The following is a 26,193-nucleotide window of genomic DNA, read 5'->3' as shown; positions in this document are numbered from 1 at the left end:
GTTGACTGTATCTGTTGCTTTTCAGAATCACTTGCCTGATCACTGACTGCTGTTAAGATCTGAGATGACATGTGACATGGCAGCTGCCACTTTGAAAACCATGCCATATCATAGCAGTGATGTATACATTAAGAAAGAAATTATCACAGAGAGTTCATTCCTAGGTAATACGTGCAGGCTGAATTCAATTCTGCACTATTTTGGAAACACTTATGCCTCAGTTAACATCAGAAAGAATCTAAGTAGTGCCAGAGTCAATTGGCTCACTCAGGTGCCTACTCAAAGGAAAGCAGATAATCAGGGATACTTTGCAGGATGGAATCATCAGACACTTTCAACAGCTGATAATTAAGAAAGTAGTCTAGAGGACTTTAAAATTAAGAAGTAATTTTTGTAATTGTTATTTTGCATTCAAATCTTCATAAAACATGAGTACCTCTGCTTTTGTACCAACATCAAAGATGGATCTGAAAATCCCCCATAATTAAAAAATGTAGTTAAGGCATGTGATTTTGTTTCACAGTGATAGCAGTACAGTACTAAGAAACAAGACTACATCATTTAATGCTTTCACATCATTTTCAGATTTTAGCTCAAACTTTTAGCTGATACTGGATGAGAACCCTTGAATCCCAACCCATGCAGTGAGTAGAATGTTTACAAGTGATTTTTTTTTCTTGTAACAGAAGAAAAGTAGAAAGAAAGCGTTTTATATTTCTTCTGCTTTTCTGGCATATTTTGAGGTGGGCACTTGTGTCATTTGTCAAACTCATTTACTTTTAGGAAATTTTATCCTGCCTCATCTGCTCTTAATGTCATTTAACACCTACTGACTCTCCCCAAATGTTATTTTTATTCATAGGGTATTAGCAAATTCTATTTTGATGTTTTACTAACCAGAAAACTTGGAAATTGATTAGCTTTCTTGACTAGTTACAACCATTATCTGTATATGACCACAAAGTGAGGCAAGAATAGGACAGTTTTTCTTAGTGTTAGGACAATTTTTATTAGTGTTAAAACCAGTGGAAAGCTGTAAATGAACCAAGAACATTTTTTGCACAAAGATTATCCAGATCATCAAATAGTAATTAAAACTACAGTAATATTAGGCTACCCCTTCCTTCCCTTGAGTCTGAACAAGCTTTGTTAATGCAGCCACCTATTCTTAATGACTTACAGCTGATTTTGCCTGCTGGAAGAAGGAACTCTTCAAAATGCCATTTTATTGCTAAGGGAGCAGAGGGAGAGCATCATCTGCAAATAATAAATGAGGCTCCCTGTGTTTTCACAATCTCTTAATTTCCATTTGGATTACAAAGAGAACTTGCAGATGTGTCTTGAAATTTTCCAGTCTGCATTTTTTAAAGTGATTTAATTTTACTGACCTCTTGACATTGGTTAGCAATGTGTAAACTCAACAGAATTTAGTTTGGAGGATTCTATTTTTAACGTTTCCAGCTTTAGTATTTGGTTGTAGAACATGGTAGTGGCAGTGGTATACCACTCAAATGAGACATACCTTTGTAAATACTGTATTATAAAAATCCAGTTTCTGTATTTTGGTAATCTCTAACCAGTCTAACCCATCTCATATATTATTTTAAATCTTGTAAATGGACTCCAGCTTCTCAATGATTACATGAAATGCCTAGGTTTCACTGTAACAATCCATTCATAACAATGTTCAAGAGATTCCATTCTAAAAGTAATCTTGCACTCATTTCCCACCACCACACCCTATTCCAACAGCAAACTGTTGTCCTCGCCTTAGGGATGAGGCAAAAGACACAAATGTAAATGGTGTACAATAGCCAATTTATGCTTACAATTCAGGTGTTTCAGAGCACTAGCCTCATACTCAGCCCACTCACCCATTCCTAATTTCTGATAAACGATCTATTACATTACAAATTACTGAGGGCATAAGAAAATTTAGAGTTGGTTCCATGTTTTCAGATTTTTCTCCTTCTGCTCCTGAGAAAAACGGTGTAAGAAAATGCACATTCACAGAAAACTGCCGTTATAGACCTGCTAGAACCACCCATAGAAATGGCGTGAACTCAAGAAATTTTCATCTAATATAAAACCAGTAATCCAATGAAGTTCCAAGAAATGCTTCAATAATTTCAAAACACCCGTGATTTTTGTTTTGTTAGTTTTGTTTTTAATTTTCTTTTCCAAATGACACTTTAAAATTTAGTTGCGTTTAGGTTTTATGACTTAAAATTCCTCTTTATTTTACTTGAGGTTAAAAGATATTTTAGACTTTTGTTCTCTCAAAGAAAATAAAAAGAAACAAAAGGAGAACAGAAAGGATACAATACTTTCTGACTTTTGAGACCAGCCATTATGACCCTGACTCTGTGCCACAATCTATTGCCTGCTTATGAAAGACTCCTTGATTCCCATATTCAACTTCTTTAAACACTTGCTTTCCTTTCCTACAGCACTAGACAATACACCCAGGGCATGCAGTGAACAGCTTCATGGTTATCCTGGCATTAGTTATTTTATTTTTTTCCAGTTTCAGGGGTGATGAAGGATGGAGACTGCACACATTCACATCAATATATTTCTGTTTGATCAGAAGTCATAAGTGTCTAAAAATTCAGGGTTAAAATAGTGACAAATTAATCAGAATCTATAACAATCAGACCAAATGAAATTCAGACTTGCAAAGTCCATAGGAAAGGCCTTCAGATAAATGCAAACTAATTGCATTTGGGATGTTATTCTTGAAATCAAACCTACTTAAAAAAATCAAGACCTCACATTTCTCTTTTATACTTTCCTTAGTCACAAAACTCTCCATTACTTCAACCTTAACAAGGATGAATGTAGTATATTCTGGAATGTGGCCATATATCCTCTAGGTCCATCTGGTAGTTCATCAGAAAACAGCATGAGGTACAAAACTCTTTGCCTTTGGCTAAACCATATTCAAGCTGAATCCAACCTGATAAATACAGTAAGGAAGAAAAGAAAAAAAAAAAGAGTAAAGCTAGTAAAATTACATGGAAAATTAAATTCTCTGTATCGGCTTAATTGTTTGAATTAAAAATTCCAAATTTATATAAAGTGTTCACTAATTCATTCCATTAACTTTATGATTTTTAATGAAGAGCAACATGATGCAGATCACAGAGGAAAATAGAAAGAATTAAAACATTTACTGCCAACTTTTCTGTCAAGCCACCTTTCACACCAGGAATTTCAGACCACCTATGATGACAGTAGGGAAGACACATGCAAATACAAATTTTACATTCATCTCAAGAAAGCTGCTAAAGCCTCCCCTTGCACAGATCTCTATACAGTTAATGAAGAGATCAAGGAAAGCTCTATATGACAGGTTCTCTAGATAAAAATTTAGTGGCATATGACAGCTTCTACAGATAAAAAGTTAGTGGCATGCCTCTATCTGTGGAGCTTCTAGAACATAACAGTATCTTTGCTGAAATTTGTAATAAGTCCAACAGAAAATTACCATTAGGTTATAATTCTTTCTGGCAGAAGGAATCCTTCCTGAACATTCATGCCCCAGGGCAGCTCAGAGACCAGTGTCTTAAAAGTCACTTGCCTCAGCTAAACTCTATGGACTGATCCAAGGACCTGAAAATCTGAAAGCACGGACTGGGAATCTGCTGCCAATCTGAGTGCTTCAGCAGACTCCCACCATCTGTGTGTTAAGCACATAGACCTCACACTGAGCAATGGCTGAAATGTGCTCATGCAGAACCGTGGCTGCGTGTTCGGCAAGAAAGAGCTAATTATTATAAAATAGTATTCAAGAGAGAAAATAAATAAAAAGTATCTAACAATTGCTGGTAGACTGACTCTGTGAATGGAACTTGTTGCCACATAACAAACACCCGTGTGTAGCTCTGTTTCATTTTGGATTCATAGAATCATAGAATCATGGAATATCCCGAGTTGGAAGGGACCCATAAGGATCATCAAGTCCAACTCCTGGCACCGCACAGGTCTACCCAAAATTTTAGACCATGTCACTAAGTGCACAGTCCAATTGCTTCTTAAATTCAGACCGGCTTGGTGCAGTGACTACTCCACTGGGGAGCCTGTTCCAGTGTGCAACCACCCTCTTGGTGAAGAACCTCTTCCTGATGTCCGGCCTAAACTTCCCCTGCCTCAGCTTAACACCTTTCCCGTGGGTCCTGTCACTGGTGATAACGGAGAATAGGTCACCTGCCTCTTCACTCCCCCTCGCGAGGAAGTTGTAGACTGCGATGAGGTCCCCCCTCAGCCTCCTCTTCTCAAGGCTGAACAGGCCCAGTGACCTCAGCCACTCCTCATATGTCTTCCCCTCTAGGCCCTTCACCATCTTCGTTGCCCTCCTCTGGACACTCTCCAACAGTTTAATGTCCTTTTTGTACTGTGGTGCCCAGAACTGCACACAGTACTCGAGGTGAGGCCGCACCAGCGCAGAGTAGAGCAGGACAATCACTTCCCTCAACCGACTAGCAATGCCGTGCTTGATGCACCCCAGGATATGGTTGGCCCTCCTGGTTGCCAGGGCACACTGCTGGCTCATATTCAATTTGTTGTCAACCACAGCCCCCAGATCCCTCTCTGTGGGGCTGCTCTCCAGCGGCTCGTCGCCCAGTCTGTACATATAGCCAGGGTTGCCCCATCCCAGGTGCAGGACCTGGCACTTGCTTTTGTTAAACTTCATGTGATCACCCAGCTCTCCAATCTGTCCAGATCTCTCTGTAAGGCCTTTCCACCCTCATCTGAGTCCACAACTCCTCCAAGTTTGGTGTCATCGGCAAATTTGCTCAAAACACCTTCTAGTCCTACATCCAAATCATTTATAAAAACATTGAAGAGGACTGGCCCTAAAATGGAGCCTTGAGGGACCCCACCAGTGGCCATCCGCCATCATACTTCATCTCGGTATGAATATCATTTAAAGGCCAAGTTAGTCTATATGGGTTCACTCCACAGCTCCTGGGACTGTAATAATAGCATGCCTTATGAACATCATGCATGGATTGTTTTTGCAGCACTGTACCAAAAAGGAAACAGATTCAGAGACTAGATTTCCTTGGAACAGCATCTCTAACTGCTGTTTTGTTCGATTATGCCATTGCTTGAAAAGGTTGCACTGTACAAGATGGCATTTCTTTGCCATAGTAGTCACAGTGAAGCTCCTGTGTGTTTGTCACGTCAAAGCTCTTAACAGACCCACATTTTTAATGCAGTGTTTATGTAAAATAGGATTCTCTTCAATCAGTTTGGAACAGACAGGCTTGTGCATTGCTATAAGGCATATTCTCTACTCTGAGGTCTTCCTCTCTGTGTACTGCAAGGATCCCTCCCTCTTCTCTCTTGTCCCTAGAGGTATTTTAGGAGTTGGAAATCAAACGCATACTTGTTGTAGTTTATTAGATTAAAAGAGCTGTCAATTAGCTTAGTCATGGGCCTTTGCTGTGAAATGTCTATGTGAAAATGGAAGTTGAGCATACTTCCATCAAAATGTGACTACTTATTTACTTAATCTTGTAATTCAATAGGATCTCTACCTATTTTTTTCAGCACGCTGAGGTAACTCTTCATAGGTAAAGAACTTGACTTTGAACTTTGTGTGCGATTTTTTCTTTACTAAGATAGAACATCTACAGATAAATGAAGCTAGTGAGATAAGATACATGCTCAATATTTATTTTGCTGCATGGATTTTACTTTTTTTTTTAAAGTGCTGCCTACACCTTCTTTATTTTTTTCCCTGAAAGTCTATTTGCTCTGTAGAGACTGCTATCATTCTTACCAGAGCAGCTTCATAATGCCTGACAGCACAAAGAGTTCACAAATAGGACAAAGTTACATGAACCCTTTTAAGTTGAAATGACAATTACATCACTATTTTATATTTTAAAACACATCATTTATACCATTAAAGGGCATATACTAAGCTGTGCCTTTGTCGAAAGATATTTAAAGAAGCATGTTAGACATCTTGTACCTCCTTAAAAATTTTACAGTGTATCATGTAATCTTGCTTTCAAGTCTCAATTTGTTGTACATACAAAACCACCTTATGAACATTCCCTTTGCTCTTCTAGGGGAAAAAAAAAGTCTATTAAATCATAGAAAGTACCCCAATATACCCTTTTCATCTCAGCAACTACAACAGCAGTAATATTAATCTGTCCTCTCTTTTTTATAGTTTGTAAAAATGGTTAAAATTTGTTTTGTTTTGTTCTCTTCCCAAAAATAGTTTTTACCTGCTTGAATTGTAAATCGAATGTTAGGCATAATTCTTAGCTAATGTAAATCGGAGTAATCCACTGAAGTCAGTGAAGCTCTGCCAGTTTTCAACCAGCTGGTTATTTTGGCATCTTGAATCCTGACTTCCTTACTTGTTGAACCAATCTTCACATTACTGTGATGAAGATATTATGTACGTATTAAATCCAAGTTGGAATTCTCCCAAATCTTGCTCTAATTCCCAATTAATGTCCAAAAAAAAGCCATATTTAAAAATGTACTTAAGAACTATTTTTGGAAGACTCTTTTGAGACCATTCCCAGACAGTATAAGTAAGACTTGAGAGATACAAGGAGCAACTGCATTTTAAACACAATCAGTCTTACTGAAAAAGAACTCACATTTATGTGGCACTAGTATTTGTGTTGATATGTACTGCCAAACTAACAATCTACCACAACTAATTCATAGGAGGAATGATCTTTTACTAAAGCTCTAAATAAGGAAATGAAAATCTGAGCTCAGTACCTGGTTGGATCAGGATTCTCTGCATGGTCCTTACTCACTAAGTTAGCAAAGGAGTAAATGAGCATCGATATATTAAAGAACGTTTTCTCTGTGCACTTTAAAAAAACACTCAACTCTCACCTGCCTCTCCATCTCTTACACACAATCATTTTCTCTGTTCCTTCTACTCCTGTTATACTGGTAGTTTTGTTTACGGCTATGGATAAGAGCAGTTTAGAACTTCTCATTCACTGGAATCCAAGCTTTTTTGGCAGTTTTGCTTACCACAGGTATTGCTGTCATCACTGCTAACAAGAGAAAGAGTTTATGAAATATCCATTGGCATAAACATATTCATATTTTCAGAAACATAGTCATTATTGAAGTAATTCACTAAATAAAATCCCAAATAATTTCTCTTTTTTAACACTATGTGGAATATTTATGATTATATAATCATTTATGCACACCATAAAGATGTTTTCAGAAGTTGTTATTAATGCAATGGTTTACAATGGCTCTATTATCTGTCCAAAAGCAAGAGGAATGTTGTTAGTCACCAGGACAATATTGTGATTCCAAGTAACTGTAAGAAATCTTTCAGAGAAAAAAAGAAAAGGGAACCCTCCCCTGAGGGGATTCATTTCCTAAACGTGATTCCATTAAATTCAGTACATGATGAATATAAACACCTTAAAGATAAAAAATGTTCTCTCACTGGATGTCTGCATCCACTGACTTTTACGGAGACACTAAACAGTCACATAACAGTTTTCTCACTTAATTTTGAAAGTGTTTTATTCTGAATTTCTTTATTCGTATGGAAGTAGATGTTACATTTTGAGTTTTACATTTTTTCTCCCCCAGTCTAAAATCACATATATCAAGAGTTCTGTCAGTGCCTATGCCTCTCCTATGCCTCTCCATTGTGGCCAGAAGATAGTATTTCACAGTTCTCCAGAACAGACCATTGTGTAGTATAATTTCCAGCTGCATAAACAGACACAAACATCAAACTTATGTACAAGTATGTATAACACCAGTGAACCCTGAGACATCTCAACAAGTTTGGAAACACCATAAACCTGCATGGTACAGCAGCTAACTGAAAAATCGTTGGCTTTTAAGAAGTAATTTACTCCTGCTGAGAAAGTAGTGAATGTGTTACCTTGAGAGCTATCTTAGTCACCTCAGGGTTCTTCACAGAAGACCCAGCTGTATGAAGAAGGCACAAAGTTTACCTGAATCAGCAGGACTTCCTCCACTGAGTCCAAGTTCAGCAGGCTAAAATGGTTATAAGCTGTGAAATGTCTTTTTTATGAGTTTTAACCTTATCACTTGGCCAAATCAAAACTGACTTTTTCAAGAATAAGGAAAGACATTTCTCCTTCTGGATATGTGCCTGACCAAAGAATAACTTTCCACCACTACATACTCTAGTACTACAGCTGTTCACAGAAAGTCACGTCTACTGTTTTATAGCAGAAGCACTGTGCTCCTTGTTTTTGAATTGATCACTCTGCTTTGGGGTAGGAGGGTAAAAAAGCAAAAAAAAAAAAAATTTTTTTTTTGGAAGTTTTCCAAAAGCATGAAGACTACAGGCTTGGTCCAAAGAATTCTGGAAGTAGTCGAAATAATGAGCTAGAATCAAAGCTGAAAATTCAGTCGAACTGTTAAGCATTTTTAAAGCTTAAGCAACTGAAGGTAAGTTCTGTGAATAGAAGTGACAGGCATGCAAGCATGCTGTTTTTAATGTCTTGTAATCTCCATTTTTGCGAGATTGTGGTTCATTTCAGAGGAGATCTGACTAAACATTAATAGGCAGTAAGCAGAAAAGAAATGATGTTGCTCAAAAATGTGAAAGTGAGAATTACCTGCAAACAAAAGGAAAGAGGGAGAGACTGTTTTCCCTTGAAGAGAAGAGAGCTAATTAAAAACAACTGGTGGTAGTGAAAGACATCATGCAATTTAGGTCAAAAAAATGGCTTTGATACAGAGGGATATTTTACACTGAAACATCCCCCTTTCTAATCCTAAAATTACATGCAAATATTGACCGTCTTGTGAATATCCTCAGGGATAACTTATGATTTGCTTCAACTGTGCTGTAAATTCTAACTTTGGAAAAGAAACTTACCTGCAGTATTCAAAGATAATGTTTTTTTTTCAGCATGAATGTCACTATTGTATACTATAACTATAGCCAGTGGCATTGCATATTACTATGCTTGCCCAGCAGTTCTTATTAGAAGATTATTTTAGCAGCTTGTAAGTTTTACGAATTTTAGCTATACAAACTAACATTTTCCTTAGGAAAAAAAAAAAAAAAAAAAAAAAAAGAGTGAGAGGGTCAATCTCTTGGCTTTTCATTACTTATTTTACTATGCTTTGTTTGCATGGAAATGCCAGGCAAAATGGTTAAGACATTATCTCATTGTTTTGCTCAATTAGAAATCCTCTGTAAACCATTTCTCTTTGAAATATCCTATTGCCCCATCACTGTAGACTAAAAACATAAAGTGTTCTTTCAAAGATAGATCTTTTACTCCTTCCTGTTTATTGAATTTTAGCCTGAAAAACAACTGCATGTCACTGCAGAAATTTTTCAGCTACATCCCCAGATCCTATATGCAGACATATTCCAACCCAGACAGTTTCACTCCCATCATGCTTCCTCCACTACTAAAACTCAGACTTACTCTGGTCTCTCCAGTGATCTCCAGATCACACCTATGGTCTAATCAGTGCAAGAAAGAAGAGATGACAAGTAAATGAGGAACAAAGCATAAATGATTGGGATACAGAGGTAGGAGACAACAGACTGGAAAATGGCAGGCAAAGAATAAGGAGAGAAGAGACTGGTGAGGAAAGGAGAAATAAAACAGGAGAAAACTACATGTCTGAGACTGAGAACTAGCAACGGAGGGAAAGATAAGAAGGGTGAAGAAAAATACCTGTCAGTAGAAACTGGGACAGAAACACAGAATGTATTGAGGAGGAGTGAAAGATAGCCCAACCAGCATAGCAGGAATGTGGAACGGAAAGGCCAATTTTGGATCATACATATGACGCTGAACAAGGGGATGGTGGGGTGTACTGGGTTCACATAGCAAGGTTTTGGTTGCAGGGGGGGGCTGCAGGGGTTGCCCCTGTGAGAAGAGTCCAGCAGCTGCCCCCTGTTAAATCAGAGCCTGCTCCAGTCGGCTCCAAAAGGAATCCACTACTGGTCTGTGTGATGCTCATTGCACCTTTGTGAGAGAGCATATAAGAAACAACAACAAAAAAGAACCAACCATGCAACAGCAGCTGGGAGAGAGGAGTTAGAAAACACGAAAGAAACACCTGTGCACCAAGGTGAGTGCAGAAGGAGGGCAGGAGATGCTCCACGTGCCAGAGCAGAAGTTCCCCTGCGGACTGTGGAGAGGCCCCTGGTGGAGCAGGCTGTCCCCCTGCAGCCCATGGGTCCCACGTGGAGCAGATCTCCACGCTGCAGCCCGTGGAGGAGCCCCCGGTTGAGCAGGTGGATGTGGCCTGGAGGAAGCTGCGGCCCCTGGAGAGCCCCCGCAGGAGCAGGCCCTGGGCCGGAGCTGCAGCCCGTGGAGAGGAGCCCACGCAGGAGCAGGGAGTCTCGGGGGAGCTGCCGCCCATGGGGAACCCGTACTGGAGCAGTTTTCTCCTGATGGATGGACTCCATGGTACAGACACGTGTTGGAGCAGTTCTTAAAGAGCTGCTGCCTGTGGGCAGCCCCTGCAGGATCAGTTTGGGAAGGACGGCATCCAGTGGGAGGGTCCCCATGTGGAACAGGGGATGACTTGTGAAGGAGTGGTGGAGACAAAGCGTTAGGGACTGAACACAGCCCCCACTTCCCCATGCCACTCAGGGGAAGGAGGAAGAAGAGGGTGGATGCAGGGGGAAGGTGTTTTTAGTTTGCTTTTAGTTTCTCACTGTTCTAGTCTGTTAGTGATAGGCAATAAATTATATTAGTCTCTCAACACTGATTCTGTTTTGCCTGAGACAGTAATTGGTGAGTGATCTCCCTATCCTTATCTCAATCCACAAATGTGTTTTTTTCCATCATATTTTCTCCCCTTGTTCTTTGGAGGAGGGGAAATGAGAGCAGCATGGTGAAGCTGAGCTACCTAGCATTGTGAAACCACCCCATGGGGAAAAAGAGACACCACAAGTACGGAGGAGAATGGATCACACAGAGAACAGATGAGCAAAAGAGACCTTGCATCCACTTAGCAGAAACTCCTCACCAAAACCTGCAGAGAGAGATATGATTCGCAAGCCTTCTTGTCCTCTGTCAGCAGATATGTGTGAAATCCACCTACAAAAAATCCCATCAGCTTTCCATGCTGGGATAACCTTAAGTTCTTCAGGAAGCTTAAGTGATAGACATTTCTGCGTTGTTGAGATCCTATTGTGGAAACCCACATGTGTATCAATCTAATGCTTTGTTGCTAGGATTTCAAGATTTTGGTTTCGGTCAATATTTTCTGTTTGTTTGGGGATTTCCAAGATTAAAAACTGCATCTAAAGCATCTGTTTTAATACTCATTTATTCATTTTGCAATATCAAGTACTCAAATGTTAGGAAAGGCCACAACTAAAATAATCTCTGCAAGCTTTATTTATGTTCCTCATGTACACGCAGTGCCACAGTCCTTCCTTCAGCAGGATGGGCAGGGATAGGGAAAGGGAAATATATGAACACGTGGTTGCATACTGGATGACGATATATAAACAAAGTTGTTTAGGTAGCCTAATCCTGACATTTTCTGAATTGTGACTACATTGTTCTGCCATCTCAGAATGTGTTTTTAGTCTCTGTGAATGAAATATAGCATGAAATATAGCAGAAAAATGTCTTCTCAATGAAACAATAATTTCTTTCCTACAACAATAAGTTCATTCCTAAAACACACTTTGTATTAAATTAAAATAGCTGAATATAACTAATTTTCATTCTCATCTGTTTCTTGTAGCCAATGGCTGCCTCACAGCTGTGAATATATGTCAAAAAATGGTCTCCCTTGTTAATATAGAGCAGAATGTTCCACTGCTGTGAATGGTTGCTTCCTGGATACTTTATCTGACAAACATATAACATGAAAGCACTTGTTTCAGGTGGTAGTGTTGCAATAATGGTAAGCCTTATGTCCGATACTGCACAGCTGATTAAATATTAGCAACGAGCAAGTGCTGCAACACAAAAAGAGAGAATTGAATGATGCCTATGTTGTTCATTTCTCTCTCAGTAAGCACTGTAGAAGAGAAACACTACAGAGTTTAATTTCCCAGAGTCTTTTTACTATGTTACAATTAAATGATCATAATACCTAGATGATGCACACCATTCATTTCACTCTTCCTGTTATTGCACTCTAAGGCATGTCTTCCAACTCACCGCAGCAAGCTGGTCCACTCCACTTGCAGTTCGTGCCAAAGTTACGAGGTCTTCTTGCATCTTATCTACCCATGATTTTATCCTAAAGAAACCAAAAAGAAGAGAGAAAGAGAAGTCCAATCAAATCAATGGCAAATACCTATGACAATCTCAAATACAAATAAAGGTTGGCAGATAATAGGTATTATTATCTCACGTAATAGGTTGACACTGAAGTCCACCTGATACAGCTGTGAATCTTCTTTAGATATGTTCTCTGTTTTCCTTTTCTCCCTCTCTTATGCATGAACTTACTTTTTCAATAGTCATGTGAGGAACTTGCATTTAATTATATATTACAAGAAAAGAAAAAAAAAGGCAGAATATGTTGATATTATTGAATATAAAATATACGTGAGTTTTCTTTGCTAAAAAATAATCGTCTTGTAATAGACCAAAACAATCTACATCCTAATGGTGTTCTCTTTCACTGTCTAAAATCTAAGCCATGTGTTTTTTTCTTCTACTTTTCAGCAGGTGGAGTATGCCTGGTGGTCTCCAGACACTGTCCCTACCATATCACTACAGCAGACTCTTGCTGACAGCTACTGAGGTCCGTTTCCAAATGTGATAGAGCCTATTATTTATTTTATTTCCTCTAACAGAGCTTCTACCAAACCATGATGACCTGTACAGGATGAATGTTCTCATACAGTTTTCTGCTGTGGCCCCCACACTTAGTCTGTTGTAAACCAAACATACCATCATATCTATTACTAGCTGTAGCAAAGACCACCACAACAGAGCCTGTGCACTGCCCACCAGGACAACCTGCCTGGCCTACAGCTCATTCACAGCAACAGCTTTCTGGATGGGCTTGAGGTCTCTCTGCCAACAGATAGAATAAGCAGAGAAAAACAGCAACTGGAAGCAGGCTGACAGAACAGAGTAAATCTGGCCTGCAGCCCCTCTCTGGACACTCCAAGGAAGAAGAAGTAGGACAGGCGGCCACAGGTATAGGTGGCATGAGTTGTTCTGGCAAGGGGCACCTGCTCCTGGCTGCTGTTGCTGTGCACACTTGGCTCCCTAAGCGCAGTAAACATGACTCTTTGGAAAAGTATTGGATCCAATACAGTTTTTATGTTTACATGCAATGTCACATTTTGTAGCAGGAAACGAGTCATGGCACAAGTGTATTCTAGTGAGATCTATGCTTATTCCAGTAACAGAAGAAAGTGGTGTAGCTTGCCTAGCCAGAAAATTTGGTCTCCAACTCATCTATCATATCTTGCCTGTCATTATTACTGCTCTCAGCTCTGAAACCTGGAACAGATATTTATATTTTTCCTAGCCATTTCCTAGTCTTAATGTGATACATTGGGAATGGCTGCTTAAAAGATTATACATGAAATTAGGAAAGAGAAAAATAAGAGAGACTATTTTTGCTGCAACTTGGAAAATTTGGAAGAATAAGAAAGATTATGGAGGATTGGTTTTAGTCCTTCTTTCCACCATTATTAATATATTTTGTGTTAAACAACGATCAATATCTTGAAAGGTCACAGACTGTATCATGGAGTTGTGACTTGGGACTTTTATTAAATGATCCTTCATCATGCTTTAGAAGAAAAAGATTAGTCATCCAAATGCAAAAGAAGATTCATGGCTGACTTCTATCATGAAGGACCTTCTGGCAGCTCAGAATAATCTGTGCGCAGGTAGGAATGGGAACCACCTAACAGAAGGGTACTGAGATTAACAAAAATGCCAGATATAAGATGCCAGATATAAGACAAATCCATCTCAGTCAATATTGGGTGGCTCCCCAATCAATACACAGTCTTTCGTGAATCTTATTTTGAGACACCACAAGCAAAATATTCTAACAAAGTAAACAAGAACTTTTTGAAGGTTTAGTTCAAAATGTCTTCAAGGTATTTACAAAAAATCTATATCAGAAAGTGAACACTGGTTTCATACAACCTAGGAGAGAGCCTTATAATTATGACTCAGCATTCCTTACAAATAATGCTTAAGCAACTGGCAAATTGTAACCATGGTTTCTCATTAACCATGGCTTCTGCCTGTGATACTGCTGTTTTCATCTTCTGTCTCCAGCCCTTCACTTGGCTTGTTTGACACTTATCTATTGTGTCATATCTTTTATTTTTCCCTTTCAAATCTTCGGATAAAGAACAGTGATTTTAAGCTGTCTGTACAGCACTCCCATTGTTTTCTAACTGGATGCTAGGAGTATCAGATGCATAAAAATTACATCTTAAAAAAAAAAAAAAGAGAGAGAGAGAGAAAAAGTCATAATTGAAATTATTTCACTAGTGTAGTTCATCACTAAGCAATTTTAATTGATTTAGCTCCTAGATGCTAGAAACTGTTCAGAAGACTGTCTGTTCTTTAAAATCTTGTCACTGCACCAGACATTTTCAGTGTTGTAACTAAGAATACTCCAAAACTTTTTTTTGCCAGTTATAGCCACTAATGATAATCTCATCCATTCACAGCTCATAGTGTGAGAATTTAAGTCTTTTTGCTGGCAGTGTACAAAACAGAACAAAAGAGCAACATTTTGATTAATATCTCCCTGCTTAAGCTACCCACATTACTTCAACCCTTAGACTGCCACTATAACACTTTATATTAGCATGATATTTGCTATATACAATACTTTTGTACACACAGTATCTCATCGTTGTGTTTAATGCTTCATTCCATGGTCCCTGACAAGTGTCAAAGCATCACTCCACATTTACAGATGACAAAACCCACCCATCACAAAGCCAGACGTTTGCCTTTCTGCTCCCTTAGCTGAAAGTGGAGTAATTCCTATGTCCTGCAAATGGTGGACTGACTTCTTTCCCAGATGGCAGAATGTCAAGTTATAATTCTGAAATTTTGGGAAAAATATTATATACATTAAACCGCTACATATACCAAATCAATAGTGCAAGAGGAGACCTCATTTAGGTTGTAATTATCTAGATTTGTATGAATGTGTTTTTTAGCTTGCAGGTATTTTTCTAATTTGGGACTACTTTTAAAAGACTTCTAAAAAAAAAAAGATTTTAAAATGAATGCTTCTAAGTAAAATAGTGCTAAAGTCTCACAGGAAGCTTTCCACTGTATAAAATATTTAATTCTCCATGAGGAAAAAAGATATGCACAGAATTATGAGCATTGTAATGAAAATGTGTAACACGGAATTTAAAAAAAATACTTACTAGGACAAGTCCACTGGCACTTAAAAAGGACTGATGGGTACTAGAACAACTGTTAAGAATTCATTCATGTCCTAGTTGACTAGTAACAATAAACTGCTAATATATGAGCAAGAGCAGTAGCAATAGAGCCTTTTCAAGGGAAACTATAGAGAGTGTACTAGAAGGGCTTAAACAAGTGTCTTGCATGAAAATCTTACTGATCTGTCATTACCATATCATGACATGAAAAGAGGGTTTGCTTCAAACTGCTTCTTAGCTCGGTGCTTCTCCCAGTCTCTTTGCAGATCTTCAGAAATTCAAGGAGCACTAGCAGAATGCATAAAAAGACTGGAGACCCCCAAAAGTGAGATTGTTCTTAGGTGCGAGCTCCAGTGCCCCACCAGAACTCTGCTGCAGGGCTTCAACAAGTCCAAGTATGCTAACAGAAAAACCTCCAGATGGAGAGGATGTTTTAAAAGGTACCTAAAGGCTCCCTTCATCCACAATAATAGAACAGCTTTTTGAACAGCTTTTTCTCTTTTTTTTATTTATTATTATTTTTTATTATTATTATTACTTGATGTTCCTTATTATTTGTGGGGCTATCAAGGTTTAAGAACATGGTAGCAAAATGTCCATGTCTGAACCCACCCTCAGAGTTGTTATGTGCTAGTGGAACATGCCAGTGACAAGAATGAGAAATTTTAAAATGAGAGCTAGCCTAGACACAACTAGCAGACATAACAACCTGCTTCAGACATGGAGTACTTATTTGCTCCTACCTACCTTTTACACCAGTGATTTGACCAATCTCTAGGCTATTTTCCCTTTCTTTGGTGAACGTCTGCTGTACCATTTAGTCAGTTTGCTACCTATCTCCAACCCAGATAAAGAGACTACCCTGTCAATTTAATGCTGATGCTTTTCTGTGTAGGTTCAACAAAGGCTACAGGTGCAATGAGTCAACAGTCTGTAGTTGTTTTTCCCCTTGCATCGTATCACCAAGAATACTCTTACTGTCTTATTTCTTTACTTATTCACATTCTACCTCTCTAACATGGTAACATGAAAGTGATATATATCAGGATTTAGGGACTGATTACATTTTCATCGACTGTTATAACTGATTCCATCATTGTGCTAATATTCCTAAATCTTATTTTCCATACTTTTCTTTCCAGAGTACAATATAAAATAAATTAATTTCCTGGTTGAAATCTCACAAAGCCCTTATATTATATAAACATTTAGTTTTGTATAAAATAGAAATCAGCTATGTTATCAGTATGTTAATAGAAATCATCTTTTATGATGCATTTTGTTTAGCACAGTTTTAAGCCCATCACATGTATCTGTAGAACAGTATCAACTCATAAACACAAGATAAATAATAATAATAATAATAAAAAAGATATTGTCTACCATTTTTTTATGTTTTCAGTTTTTCTGTGTGAAAGAATGAGGTATACAAAAGGTGAAAAAGTGAAATGCATTACCCAAAAACATTTTCAAAAGCATAAAATAAATAATTGAACACACTGAGATTTTTTATGATCCATTTCAGTTATAAAAATTCTGGGTGTTATTTCTAAGAAGGGTCGATAGAAAAACTCAGGGAGGATTGATTTTTAAATTGACTTTTTTCATTTCCCATTGCTTTGTTTTTTACTGGATATTTTCCCCTCTGTCCCTGAAGAAAGCTAGAATGGTGAGAAAATACGTTAATTAGTTAGTTAACTTTGAGTTACTGGTGGAAGTTACTTTTCAAAACATGAATTACTTATTATTACTTAATATTTCTATTACTTGAAAATGAAATATGGAATGTTTTCCTCTTTCATTATATATATATGCAGATATATATATATATATATAAAATGCAAATATATATTTTATTTTTCAATAAAATCTTCTTATATATCCTGTAGACTTCCTGCTTCCACAGTTAGCTCAGGATTCATCCTGTTTAGAAGTTAGCTGCCTAGACTGGTGTTACTTTTCTCCCTTTTTTATTTTTCTTTTGTTTTGAACAAGGTTTCTGCTACAGTCAGTGAAGAAAGGGACCTCCAGAGCTGCCCCATTGCCCCTGTTAGAACTCCAGACACCTTGGATTCCTGGTCCAGGACCCCCAATACAGCTAGGCTACATGCTTGATTTTTAGGAAGGTTACACTAGATAGCATCAGTTTAGATGGAATAGGAAGAAGTCCACCTTCAATCCAATTTAATAACAATTTCCCTCCCCATCTATAACTTGAACATAAATAAGAACGCTTCTTCCAATCCTGACTGTGCATTTACCTTAAAAGACTTTTTTATCATATATTTATCTTCATCTAGTGGACTTTTTGTAGTGGAAATTGTCTTTTTCTTACTTGCCTGGACAACAGCAGGGTCCAACATAAAGATTAATAACTTAGGAAGGATTTTTCTAGATTACTGTCAGAAATATAAATAGTCAAATGGCATTCTAGATTTCTGAGGATGCTTTATGTCATTACCCTCTCCTTCCAACAAGAACTTAAGTAACATTATAAGTACTACCTTAGGGTCTAACATCTGCATCTCATTTCTCCCACCTCGCCACCACACAAAAGTGTCTTTGCAGCATACATTTTAGATAGTCCATGCTCCTGAACTGGAAACAATCCCAAACAATCCCAAAACTTTAATGGGAAAATTTAGCAGAACATTTACAATAAAACTTTTTTTTTTTTAAGGGAATCGTATTATCTCATTGCATTTTAAAACATGTCCTTTTTAAAAAAAAAAAAAAAAAAAGAAAAGAAAAAGAAAAAACGTAACAGGAGCCTCTAGGCACTGAAATGCTTGTCTGGTACTCCTTTCAACTGAAGCCTGTAGTGCAATATCTGCCTGACAGCTGCTCATGATCAGAGTTTATTTAACAATTGGAAAGCTGTCACAGCAAACATGAGGTCTCATGACTTAAAGAAGCAGCAGTCATTTTTCTGCAAAGGGTAACAACAGAAAGCCTGTACAAAAGGTTAGTTTGTTCCTATCGCTATTGGTTTGGCATGAACGTTGCAATGGATGTTCCACTGAAAGGTGATTACAATTTTCAGAACAATTGATTTTAACCCCATTCTCCTACACACAGGTTTTCCCCATATCAGGCAATGACAGGACAACAGGAGAGCCCACATGCCTTTCCACCAAAGCTTCTAAGTGATGTGAATAATTAAGGGAATAATCTGACTAAAGACAAACAGATATGGGTCATTTACTGCGGAATTAGGAGGTACCCTGCTGCTGCTGCCTGGGCTGTGATCAGATTGATGAAGAAACAGCCAGAACACTACAGAGCCATCCATCCACATTACAGTATTATCCAACCTAGCATAACAGCTATTTTGACAACACAGAAATCCTTTCTTCCTCTTTATATATATATTTTTTTTTCAGTAAAGTCAAAGGATTTTTGCTGGTGCCCCTCACTCATGTTCCAAGTAAAACTTAATATAGCAGGTGCCAACCTAAGAAATCTTTCTTTTAACTTCATTAAAAATCTATTTTATGTTAAACTTGTATGCCAAACTTGCAGAACAGAGTACTGCTCAATTGCAAGAGTACAAGAAAACAAGAGAGGTACATGTAGAACAGCCGGGCTAACACCTTTTCCTCCTGAAGCTGATGCAATTCCTTTCTGCTGACTTCAAGGAAAGTAGATTCATGTAATTACATACCATAGCTCTGTAGACTATTCACCCTAATTTAAGGCCTTCTTCTGACTTCTGCTTGGATACTCTCTTACAACCTAAAGGGGCATGTGCGGACCTTAACTCTGCCAGTTTAAGTCATGTGATATGTTGGAGATCTGCATTCAGCTCTCCTCAGTTAAGCTTACATTTTGTTCAAGTTTCTCAAGAGCTCTTGCATGCAAAAGTAACAACAATTAGAATAATGAAAGATTTAAGTGGCAAGAGGAAGATTATTTTTTTCCACAATAGTTCAGTATTTCTTAGTTTATACAAAAAAGTACCACTATTGGAAAAGTAATGCTTGAAAAATGAAGATAGATGAGATTAGACTCAGAAAGAGTGAGACAGCAAGCCTTGCTATATTTTTACAAGCAACTCCACACTTTATTTTCTTGCTCAGAAAATCCTTCATTTTCAGAATCAGAAGCTTTTTAGAAGATTTCCTGACAGTGGAGGAGAGGGGAAAGTCTACAAAATTATTGTAAAAGCAGTATTTTCAACCATTCTTTGCCCCTCTTAGGCAACACTAAAGGGCAAACAAACTCTTATCGTAATTGATAGAAGGCATGTGAAAGAAGAAACTATGCTATGATGGAATTACTAACCTTCTACACAGAAATTACCCATGTTGCTGCATTTATACCTCCTACTGCAAAACTACTGAGTTTTAATACCACTATATATTTTGATGACCTATTAAGCTGACAGTACAGCATTTCAGATATGTGGGTGGAAGGATAGATTTACAGAGAACCAGACTCTGGAAAGAGTAATAAAGGCAAGTTTTATGAAATACCAAAAAAAATGAAGTAGTGTCCTAAAATCCCATTGATTATAAGTCAAGGAAAGAAGAGGTTAGGTATGCAGAGACTGATGCAAAGATCACTCAAATCCCATGGTTATCAGATTAAGCTCTTGATAAAGTGATGGTACTCAAATCCCCACTGAGTAGCCAGAAATAAGTAAAAGGGGGTTATATAATTTGGATGTGATACAAAAGCAAATTAAGGCAAAGTAGTCAGTATAAGAATATGTGAATCTTCTAGATTTTACTACAGGATTTGTAACAATCCAATTAGATCTACAGAGTGGAGGCAATTTAAATTCATCATTCAGAGATATTCTCACCTCATTGTATAACCTCTACAGCTATTGTGAACCCCTCCGGTTGCGTACATTCCTCCAACAATCTTCCTTCTGTTGCTTGGAAATATGCTAATAGACTATGTGATAGAATGATACCATAGAATTATAATATAAATATTATATATAGTGTATAGCAACTCACAAAGAAGTTAAGAGTTCACAAATTTAAGGGGCTTGTGCTGCAAGCGTTGCAGATCCCACTTTATTTTATTATAATGATGATACAGGCATATATATCCACCGTCAGCTATGTGTTGAAAAATATATCACAAAATATTATATAAATGTTTGGAAGAACTTTTCCATAATAAAAACAAAGTACAGATTAAGTCACGACATTTAACTACTGTGCAGAGCAGGGAAAGTGGGGAAGATATGCTCTGTCTTTACATAAAAATGGATGCACAAAATGCATCATCTACTCCATAGGCAAAAATATTTCCTTCATTGGCAAGAAGAAAAAATAGTACTTTGTTCCTTTGCCCTCTTTGACTGTCTTACCAGCCCAAATGTGACGAGCATCTGTCCATGCAGTTTGGAAAGCCTTTCCAGATAGGAAACAGCCCCTATAGCCAAGGCCTAAGAGACCCTCTTGTTCTTTCTTCATTTCAAAATGTAAAAATTTTGCTTGAAATAATTATCTTACGTTTCTCAAACTAAAACATTTGGGGAATGAGACATAATATCTGTGTCATAATGTAGACAGAGTCAATGTAGACAGCAAGCTCTTCATTCTATATTTGAGTTTTAGTAGCAGATGTCTTAATATTTAGACTTGGGATTTTTAAGCTCTTATTCCATGTTTAAGCCATCCATGTCACAGAAGCTATACAAAATTTCCATTTTTTTCCAAACACTTTCTCATACATAAACGTGGTTCCTCTCCATCATAGACTTCATAGAACAAGCACTCAGGTGCACTCACTAAACTGCTGTCCTTCCAAGGAACACCCCTAATAAATGGGGCACTAAGAACCTACTGAAGCAGCATTTATACAGACAGAAGCAGAAAAAGCAGCCCCCTGATTTAGCCCCAGCTCAGCAGATCTAAGTTCCACCACTCACTTCTAGGACGATGCTCATGGCAAGCAAAGGACAGAACTCGCGTCTCAGTGACCGCCTATGTCCTAAGCAATGGTTTTCTTCTTTCATGTTCAAACCCAGTGGCAGGTTCAGGGATGGAAATGGTCAACTATGAGTGGCACATGGATCTGCCCGGTGTTTGCCCAAGTGCCAAGAAAAGCAGAATCTCCTCCCATTTTTATAAGTGGGTGGTAGAATGCATTTCCCATTTAATAAGTGGGTTGTAGAAACCCCAAAGCACACAGATGTTAAATGGGAATGACCAAGTAATTCCGTAAATGAGGTTCTCATTTTAAAGAGCCATCATCAGGGCATGGTCATATTATTTTGTAAGCTGGTTCAGCCTAAACCAAGTGTCTGACAGGTGTTTAGCCACTCATGGTCATAATTACACCTTCTGCTCCACAAATATTTCTCTTTACTTTGCCAAAAGTGTTCTTTTGGAGTCTAAAGCTACCTAGCAAATAACATGAAAAATATCCTCTAATGGAAATTACTGTTGCACAAAATATCATTTAATAATTTAAACTCAATCTTTAATGTTAAGCCTGACAAGTACAATCAGCTGCAAAATTACTGTAAGCTGTAAAAATAAAAAATAAATAAAAACTCCTTAAAATGATTATGTTTTAATTATCAAAGATTATAGTGCTAAAACAGTTTAACAGAGAAGACATTCATTTATAACTTAAATAACTATCATTAGTCCTCAGATGTATTTCATTAAAGGCTTTTACAATCAGATATACCATTTATTGATTAGCATTAAAAACATAAACACTCAAAATCTAGTTACCATTTCTGTAGCTCAGAAACATACATTCAAAATGAAGAATCCCTAATTTGTTTCTAATCTGTGCTAGATGAAACACAAACATCTTCTTTTAAATTCCAAAGCTCTACGTATGGCCTAACCATGTAGATCTCCTGGAGATCTGTATCAGAGAAGCTGCTACCAGAGAGAAACAGGTGTATCTGCCCTCACCAGAGTTCCCCCAGAACAACACCAAAGATGACTCTTATCCTATCTTTGCTTCAGCTCTGGTACCTAGTATTTAAAGAGCATACAGTTCAGTCCAGACTAAGTTTATCACTCTACTACAAACACAGATACTCCCTTAAAATCAATCACGCTTTAGTGAAAAGGAGACTAAAACTGAATTTCACATTATTCCAGTATTGTATCAATGGAACCTGGATTAGAACCTGCTCCCTAAGCAAAGTAATACATAAAAGTTGGTGTTTTTTCAGTGTTTTATATTATACATTAACCCTAATAATGGTATAATGCCTATAAATGGGGAATAAAAAAAGCATGTCTTGAAAACCATGATTGAAAAATAAACCTCAGTGTAATGGAACTTTACAAAGTGCTAACTGCACAATTTTTCCAAAGCATTTCAGGCAAAAAAAATGATTTTATCAGTTGTGCTTAACATATCACAGTCACACTTTAACTGTAATTTGTATTAAAATGATTTTTTCCCCAAACTAATAAGCATTACATTTTAGCCCTGGAAAAAAAAAAAAAAAAAAAAAGCGTAAGTAAATTGCAATATGGCAGATTGGATAACAGTATAGAAGAGATTAAAGGAAAAAAGAAAGAGGTTCATACAAATCAGGAATGTGTTCGGGAACTTACTTATGACTGTGCATCCACAGATACATGCACCAGCTCCAACTCAGTGAGAATTTCATCTGAAAATATCATCACTTGTGCACTACCATAGCAATACCTAGCTTTCATGCATCTACAGTGCAGAAGCTACACATATGGACTGGAAGTGTGAATAAACAGCAGAGACAACCACAATAACAATAGCACACACATTTATCCCCTTAAAACATGCAATTAGTTTGACTAGCTGTTTGTGGTAACAAATTTACCTTCACATAATATACCTGAAAAAAACATAGTATCTAGGTAAAACTATGTGAAAACAGAGACTACATAATGTCTGCATAATGCAGCAGCATCATACTGCTGTACAAGGAGGTGACCCAACAAGGCTGAATTCGAAGCCTGCCCCAAACTGACAAAGAGCTGCAGGATCAGACCTGAGACTGAAACAAACTTTCTAAAACAATTTGAAATATATACAATAATTCAGATAAAAAATAAAAGAGGTTAGCGCTTTTTTTTTTTTTTTCCAGCTTATCTATCATTGAATGCATACAAAATAACTTTTTTTGTTTAGGTTTGAATTGAATATGTGAATAGCTATATATGCAGCATTGAACAAACATATTTAACAGAAATGCTAGTTAGTATAAGTGTTCACAGAAATGACCAAATGTCCATCTCATTTTGTCCACAGTGGTACGTCTGAAGTAGCGAACAACAAAACTTCTCTTGATTTCAGCAGCACATGAACAAGTTCTTAAAACTGTATCTCCCTGTCTTTCAGGGAACTTAACATAAATCAGGACCCTTTTTTTTTTTTATTTTTTTTCTGGGGGGGGGGGGGGGACGGGGACGACGGGGGCAGGGGGTTGGAAAGGGTATTTAAATACTTCACCTCCCATACAATGCACTAGATAACTGCAGCCAAGCCAATGACATTGTATCAGCTCAGCTCTATATCTTTATTTGAGTGTCTGATGTGAGTTTTGCTTGTAGCAGCATGAAGTCTACTACACAGGACTGACACCAGCACCAGCAAATCAGATGTTACAGATGCTGCAGCAAGGTACATGAGCAGATGAATAATTCCTCCTATGCAAGTGGCAGTAGTCACATAATTTAAGTACCCAGCTGAACTGCACTCAGATCCTGCACAGCAAGTCTGCCTTTTTTTGATTTTGCCACTTGCCTAAATGCAAAAGTTAAACATAGAAATAGAAGGATGCTTAAAGGATAAGCAAGTTTTTATGTTCTCTGGAAGATGGGGCTTGATTGTATAGGGAGAATCTTTCTAATAACTCTGTATGAAATTATGATTATTAAAATTGTATGTTTTTATAATGCTCATTTAATATGAAACTTTAAAAATATTCCATGATCACTTAAGCACTAAAAAGCAACAAACATTGGCAACAAAAGTGCAGGTTTTGTACTATACAGCTATAAGCTGTTCAATACCAAGCTTCAAATTTTATAGCCTCCTTTAAAACGCAGTTTTCAGTGATGTTGATCTCTCGTTTAATAATGACAAGGATTCATAAATAAAACATCTATTATATCAGATGGCAGAATGCCACCTTTTGATGAACCCATGTAGTCTAACACACACACACACACACAAAAGAACTGACTCCAACTGTACTACTTCAATGGAATGCTACATTTCTTGTAATGATGTTTTTTTCAAATTATTACATACTTTAAGAAATCTTTGTTGCAAAATGTACTCCAAAGAATTTTACTTGAAAACAGTACATCCAAATTAATCAGCTGTTTCATTTGCAAATATATTCTTCCTTTCAAAGCCTGACTTCCAATGTGCAAAGCTGTCACCTCCCTAACATGCCACTACTGTGGCATGTATAGTAACAACATTTACAGTAATAAAGAGGCATTGTTTTGGAAGGACCTAAATAGACTCCATCTTCTGAAAGATAACCACTATCTGCGTTTAGTGCTGCCATTTAAAACAAAAAATAAAATATCATGACAAAAGATGCAAAAGAGGCAAAGCAGAGATTATTGTACAAGCAGAAGACTGTGGCATAGAATATTAATTTTCTACAGAAATTAGCATCAAAATTAGCAATAGCCATGCATGCAGCCTTTAAATTCTTTCCATTTCACAAAGTCGCTCTGAATTACACTGAGTTTTTGCTAAAGGCGCAGCTGGCATGTTGTGGTTCCTGGGATGCAAATGGCTATTTGAAAAGGATAATAGTTTAAGAGAAAATAATCAATGCATTCTTTTCATCCTGTTCAGGAGGTTATCAGTCTGTTCCCAGACACACAGCACTCTTCTGTCTTGAAAACAGTTTTGAGAACTGTCCATTACAATATGAGATCCAAAGCCGTAAACTCTTTGTATGTTAATCAGCCTAGGGGAGGTGAGGTCTCCTGTTTGGATCAGGGCAGCATTTGTACAAGCTGGTGCAGATGAACCTTAGATATAATAAAACCATGACTAAGTTTTTCCAGGGTGCTGGACAGACCAATTGTATATCAGAATTGCTAGTTGTAAACTACTGGGAAAATAAATAAATAAATGCAATAACTCTGTAAAGAACCAGAAGCAACTAAAACCATATTTCAGTCTTTCGCATTACAAAATTAACCTTTTGAAATGGCTAGTGTCAGGCTTCACAGGCTAGTTCAGTCATGCACAGCTTTGCAGATCTCATATTTTTGTTGTAGTCCTCCAATAGTGACAGACAGTATTTTTCTTAAATCTGCAGAAGCTGGAGATTGAAAGATAATACTATATGTCATTATTGTAATGATATGAAAGTCTCAGCTTCATTCCTTAAAAGAAAAAGAATTCTTACAGATAACAAATAACTCATATGAACCTTAGAAGCAAAAGAGTACGTGCTCACAATGTTTGGGCTTCACTTTTGAAAGCCTGGGTGATGTGTTTGATTCAGAAAGCTCAGGCACAGAAATGGCTTCCAACTGTTTGCACGGGGCCAAAGGGCTGTAAGGGTCAGTTCACAGCAAAGCTGAACAAGAATGACATTAAATGTAACTCAGCTTTAAAACAATGCCTTCTCAAAGAGGCTTTGCTCTCCTTTCTCAGGCTGGGGTAAATGCTCTAAGGTCAGGAGGCCACAGTACTTGTCAGTGTATTCAATGCACATTAGGAAGACAGGCTATTACAGAAGAGTGTCTGACATTTACTCAGAAGCCAACCCTCCCCTCTTCCACTTGTCCCCTTCCCCAATTTCAACACATTCTCTAATTAACCAACAATACAACACAATATAATTGAACAGATGTAGT

General features: G+C 37.5%; 1 protein-coding gene across 1 annotated transcript in view; it reads right to left on the bottom strand.

The window, feature by feature from the left end:
* CACNA2D1 (calcium voltage-gated channel auxiliary subunit alpha2delta 1) overlaps positions 1-26,193 on the bottom strand; it is a 404,847-nt gene that overhangs the window by 332,922 nt on the left and 45,732 nt on the right. Inside the window, exon 2 of the mRNA XM_035549547.2 lies at positions 12,150-12,231. Within this exon, the coding sequence (XP_035405440.1) occupies positions 12,150-12,231 (82 nt within the window). The remainder of the gene's footprint in view (positions 1-12,149; positions 12,232-26,193) is intronic.

Source organism: Cygnus atratus, chromosome 1, assembly GCF_013377495.2.
Source record: "Cygnus atratus isolate AKBS03 ecotype Queensland, Australia chromosome 1, CAtr_DNAZoo_HiC_assembly, whole genome shotgun sequence".
NCBI lineage: Eukaryota > Metazoa > Chordata > Aves > Anseriformes > Anatidae > Cygnus > Cygnus atratus.
The sequence above is the reverse complement of the archived record's forward strand: the minus strand, read 5'-3'. Positions and strand labels throughout refer to the sequence as shown.